This window comes from Pinus tabuliformis, chromosome Q (genome assembly GCF_031772625.1).
Source record: "Pinus tabuliformis cultivar Carrire ecotype Pingquan chromosome Q, CPIR1, whole genome shotgun sequence".
Taxonomy (NCBI): domain Eukaryota; kingdom Viridiplantae; phylum Streptophyta; class Pinopsida; order Pinales; family Pinaceae; genus Pinus; species Pinus tabuliformis.
Window position 1 is genome coordinate 1,021,547,744 of NC_142296.1, and position 5,572 is coordinate 1,021,553,315.

Genomic DNA, 5,572 nt, shown 5'->3' on the forward strand with positions numbered 1-5,572 from the left:
TTTGTCCCATAGGCTATCTTTAGCCTCGTGAGCGTTAAAATAATTTCTTTCTTTCTTTCTTCTTAAGTGGGATCTATCAAGCACTGAGAGGGATCAAATCCTCGAGGTGTAAACCTTTCCTCAAATTTTGCACTCAAAAAAAAGGTTTGCACCTCCAACAACTTAATCCCTCTTGGCGCTAGATAAATCCGAGGTTAAAATAAAACTAAAAGGAGTTGTCTATAATGCGACTTTTTGAAGATTCCGGTGACGGAATCGGGCGGAAGAATTGAGGTCAAATCTTGATTTGTTGCAGTTAAAATGGTTTTTTAAATGCATATTTGGATTCAGCACCCTGAAAAACCCCTGGGACGCTTTCATTGTGCAAAAACTAGCTATCAAACTTGCGATTCCAATAATTCCTGCCGGATTTCGACCGGAAAAATCCGCCGGAAAAGCTTTCAAAAAGTCGCGTTATAAACAACTGCAAACTAAAATGATTTTAGTAGTCCAAAATATATCATAAAATAAATATTTTGATGTTGTCGTACCGAAAGACGTTTTCAGCTCAATATGATAGAAATAGATATAGATTAGTCATAAAATAATTTGTATGAACTTTTATAAATAATTTGTTTTACATTTGTATATGTCCCCAAATTTCTGGGATAATTACTAAGTAATGTCCTCGGTGGATAACGTCCCCAACACGAAATAAAAGATGTGGTGTTATAGAAAACTTTAACAAAAACAGATGATATGAAAAAAGAGAAAACTTTTAAAAGGAGATTTATAACAAAAAAAAATATCTTTGTAGGGCAGATAAGGGTAAATGCTGACCACACATTCCACCGACAGCTGCACTTATTCAGTCGGCTATGCTCCCTGTAGAGCGTGTCAGTGAAGTTTCCTTGGAAGCGTTCACTACGCGGGCATATTGGGGGCTCTATATATTCAACCCCTGCGCATGGTCTTCATTCATCAACACCAGATGTTTAGGTTCAAACCCCTGCTCCAAACCCCCATTCATCCACACCACAAGATCTTTGTTCCCATTCTGTTTCTTTTCTCATAAGAAATCAGATCTTGATCTAGCATCTGACGAGATCGAATCCTGAACCGACCAATGGATTCTTTAATCAGCCACGCAAAGAAACCCCAGGGAGGTTCATCAGATGGCGGGGTTTCAGACTTGATTCAGACGGCCGCTTCCTCCTACTTTAAACCGCAAGGGAGCGAAGACGAAGCCGCCTCTTCGCCACCAACGAAACACAATTCCTCCTCCGGTTCCGGAGAGAAGATGGAACCCTCGGGTGGTTCCGGAGAGAAGATGAAACCCTCGGGTGGAGAAACTGCAGGGAGCGCCAAAGTTCTTTTGGACGGCGCTCTTGCGAAGTTGCACAAAACTGAAGCAGAGGGCGGGGGAGAGGACGAGCAGGTCGATAATGCGAAGCTTTCGGCGGCCGCAGCGGACGTCTTGGGAGCGGCGAAACATTATGGTAAGATGGAGGACGGCAAAGGTTATGGTAAATACGTGGACACGGCTGAAGGTTATTTGCAGAAATTCGGGCAGAAGCAAGGAAGCGGGAATGTTGCAGGCCATGATAATTAGCCAAGGCCTTCATCTGCACATTCGACAGGGCATGCACAAGAGGATGATTATTATGAGAGGCCTCCATCTTCACATTCGAAACTGTATGCGCAAAAGGAATATTTGAATAAGAATTAGGGGATTTAAAAACAGACGGACGAAGACGCATGTATTGATGGTTTAGAGGTACGATTTGTTAGGATTTGAACTGTGATGTGTAATAGTCTATTATTATGTCATTTGCATACAATATGTCTATAAGGTTGTATTTGTGGTCCACTGTGTTAGAGTGTCTGTGTATTTAAGTTATCAGTTTATGGGAAACAGTGACACACGTTTGAACTGTAATACCAAGACATTGAATATTTATGCTTGGAACCATATATCAGTTTGTATATTTTTAAAATCTGGATTTGTAATACCAAGACATTGAATATTTATGCTTGGAACCATATATAAGTTTGTATATTTTTAAAATCTGGATTTTATATGCCGATAGGTGCATCTCCTCATTTGTTTTTCTGTAATAGTTTAATTGTTTTTCCAAGGCGTTGCTGGTGCAGGTATAATAACGCTTGATGTTGCTTCAAATGAGTCTCTACTTGGATATCAACAAACAGTGACACACGTTTGAACGGTCATACCAAGACATTGAATATTTATGCTTGGAACCATATATAAGTTTGTATATTTTTAAAATCTGGATTTTATATGACGATAGGTGCATCTCCTCATTTGTTTCTGTAATAGTTTAATTATTTTTCCAAGGCGTTGCTGCTTCAGGTATAATAACGCTTGATGTTGCTTCAAATGAGTCTCTTCTTGGATATCAACACCCACCATTAAACGCGGATTTGAATTGTTCCCCTTGTGGTTGCATAAACTCCATCACAAGTAATGATCTATCTAAACTATGTATCTGTTAAATACTAAAAGCAATTAGATAGAAAGTTCAAGAGGTTCCCACACAAGATCTCTATTTTCACCAAACTCACAACATATCTCAATAGTAACTCAAAATGCAAATTATCATTAGGACATTTATCCAATGGTCAGGGGCTCAAAAGTTCTTTTCTCATAACTTGCTCCTTTGATAGAAAGTTTCAATGGTAATACTTGGCACTTCATGCAAGACGATGATTTGATTTATTCCCATGTGTCATCCCCTCACCAAAGCTCTAATGAAATTATTTTTTTAATTTCTTATTAAAAAGTTATTTACCGTCACTGACACATTTTTTTCTATGTCTTCTCCTAGTTGTCCCTTGATCCCACTTTAGACCCTCCATTCTGTGTCCATTAGCTTGAGTCAATTGGTAGGTTTCATATTCTTGTCCCCCAACTACCCCCTAATTTTCTCAAGTTAAAATCTTAGATATATTTGTGTTATTATTTTTACCACATAGAGGTTCTCTCACGAAACTCTTTCCTCAAATTTTAAATTAATATTCTCTAATTTCATGCATAGCTCCCTTTTCTTATTAAAAGTAAATTGTCATTGAATTAATATTTCTATTTTGACTTTATGTCCCCTTTTTTCATATTGCTTTTAGCATAGTGTAGATACATGGGATTTATTTAATTTTTAAAGGTTTTCCAAGTGTGAGAATGGTTGGTAGCATTATTTATCTAATTTAGCTTTTATATCCACACCTATTCTCCCATTCCCAATGCTTTTAACTTCTAATTTAAAGTGTCATTAATACCTTCTTATTTATATTGTGTTTAGTGCTTATAAATGCATGAGCATGAACCATCATTTACCTCTCAAATTTCCCTGATGATAATGTTGCCAAATTGGCTATGCTCTTTGTGAATTTTTTCTCAAAATTCTAAGGGTGACACGTTGCTTTCCCTTTTGGCATCCATGACTAAGGAGGAGAACACGAGCATGACTATGGAGATCACTATCACCTCTTGTGTCACCCTCTGTTGTAAAACTAATGGTGTTGATGATCAAGGAATCCACCTCAATGTGTAACCCCTTAATAAATCCTCATGAGTGATAGAATTCAAGGTCTACCCTCATGGCATCATGAACTTCAAAGCAAAGGAATCCCAATACCTTCTAGCCTAATTCACTATACGAGTGCTAGAAGGTGGAATCACGGATGTTGTCCCACCCGTCCAAGGTGTTGGAGGGAACTAAGCCAATATTTTGATTGAAAAGCTAGCGAGGGGCCATCTCTGCTGCCATGATGGCGCAGCGTTGAGCGATATATCTTGTACAACCCCATCACCCATGTGTGATGTTGGAAAAACTGGGGGGGGTGTGGGGTGAATCAGTATTCCTTTCAATTAGTATTATTATGAATTTTTCAGAGCATTAGTTAGTCTTCAATTATTATCAGTGTTTCTACAATGATAGCAGTAAACAAAAGGAATACAAATGCACACAGTTTTTAAGGTGGAAACCCCCTTCGGGACAAAAACCACCTGAACGCTTTTCTAATAATTCTTTAATATTCAACTCCAATTGAAAAGAAAGCTCCAAATTCCTAGAATCTAGAAATGCATTCTTCTCCAGCTCCCACTGGATGGACGTTCCAATGCCCAAGATTCTTCAGTAGTCAACTGAACGAATGCCCTAACACCCAATGAGCTACAACTCACCTTAGCACCACCCTACCACCCTGAAGTTTTCACAGGCTTGAACCTGTTGGTGACTTCATGCACCAGCTTAGCACCACCCTACCACCCTATAGAAGAATAAAAGAAGAATGGACTCCCATACCAGGGAAAATGGTCCACTTTACAATGATATAGAATGATGTACAAGAAGAACACACATTAGACCATAACCCCAACTATGACACAAACACCTAATGATGATCCTAGACCTCCAGACACTGCATCTTCAACTCTTGGCAAATAGACACCTGTACAAATTTTACAATGATGCTTTTACAATGACTCTATACAATGATACTTTTACAATGGTTGTATGCAGTGCTGCCCACTTGAGACTTCATGTGGTGAACTTCTTCTTGTTGTTCTGCGCCTTGATTGTTGCTCTTGTCATGCTACATTTTCTCACTCTTTAGAACATTAGATTATGCATTGAGTATTCTCTTGATGAATATATAATACCTACAAAATTTTTTCAAGGAAATACCTATGACATGATAATAACAAAATTTACCTCATCCTGCAGAGCATATGTCAGTGCTAAACAAAAAAACCAAATTAGAATACAAAGAATCTAATGCAATTAAGAGATGAACATGCATATACAGAAGATACTTACCTGGAGCTTACCTTTGCTGCATCATTTTGTTGCACCTTGCTCTTTGCTGCCCTAGAAAGTCTGGTTCTTTGCAGTGCTTAACAACACTTGATCTAGTTTTTTTTTTCTTGCCTTTGTTGAAAATAGCAACAAGAAAGGCTAAAAATAGCATTGCTATAGATAGCATTTCATGATATATTCCAATTTTAATTTGTCATTGAATTAAAATTCAAATTTAGTCTCACCAGTTGTTTGAAAAATAATTAATTAATTCATTTTGAGTTAATTAGTTAGAGAAATTCAAACATGAACTCTTTACGAAGACATACAACAGTTATTCTTTTGATTGAGGAAGCTATCCCTTAATTAAGGATATAAGGATGAGTTGTAATTAGTTAGCTTAGTTAACTGAGTTAAGTCCAGTTAAATTAGTTCCAAACAGTGTGTGGAATTAATTGTGAGTTGAGTTAGTTCATACATGCATGCATGCAACTAGTGTTCTCCAGATAACTAAATATTCTCTCATAAATAACTCATGCATGCCAGTTCAGACAAAGACCCAGTTGAGATGAAAGGCAGGGACTGTGTACTATCAGTTACTAGAATATTCCCATGTGAATATCTCTTGCATGCAGAAGGAATTCATTCCTTGGGGATTGCGCAGCTACTACAGAGGTTAGAGCAATGTGTGAGGTGAGAATCACACAGGTTACAGCTGGAGGACCCAGGGGAAACTGCGTATGGAAATAGGAGGCTTGGAGGATTGAAGGAAGGCA

The 5,572-nt window shown here is 37.9% G+C and overlaps 1 protein-coding gene across 1 annotated transcript; it reads left to right on the forward strand.

The window, feature by feature from the left end:
• Positions 1-942: 942 nt before the first annotated feature.
• LOC149222975 (uncharacterized) lies at positions 943-2,047 on the forward strand. The gene has a single exon (XM_089385700.1). It carries the CDS (start codon positions 1,106-1,108, stop codon positions 1,589-1,591), a length of 486 nt encoding a protein of 161 aa, XP_089241826.1. The 5' UTR covers positions 943-1,105; the 3' UTR covers positions 1,592-2,047.
• The last annotated feature ends 3,525 nt before the right edge of the window (positions 2,048-5,572 follow it).

Excerpts from the sequence above, each read along its gene's own strand:
- LOC149222975 (XM_089385700.1), top strand. The coding sequence starts at position 1,106 with ATGGATTCTTTAATCAGCCACGCAAAGAAACCCCAGGGAGGTTCATCA.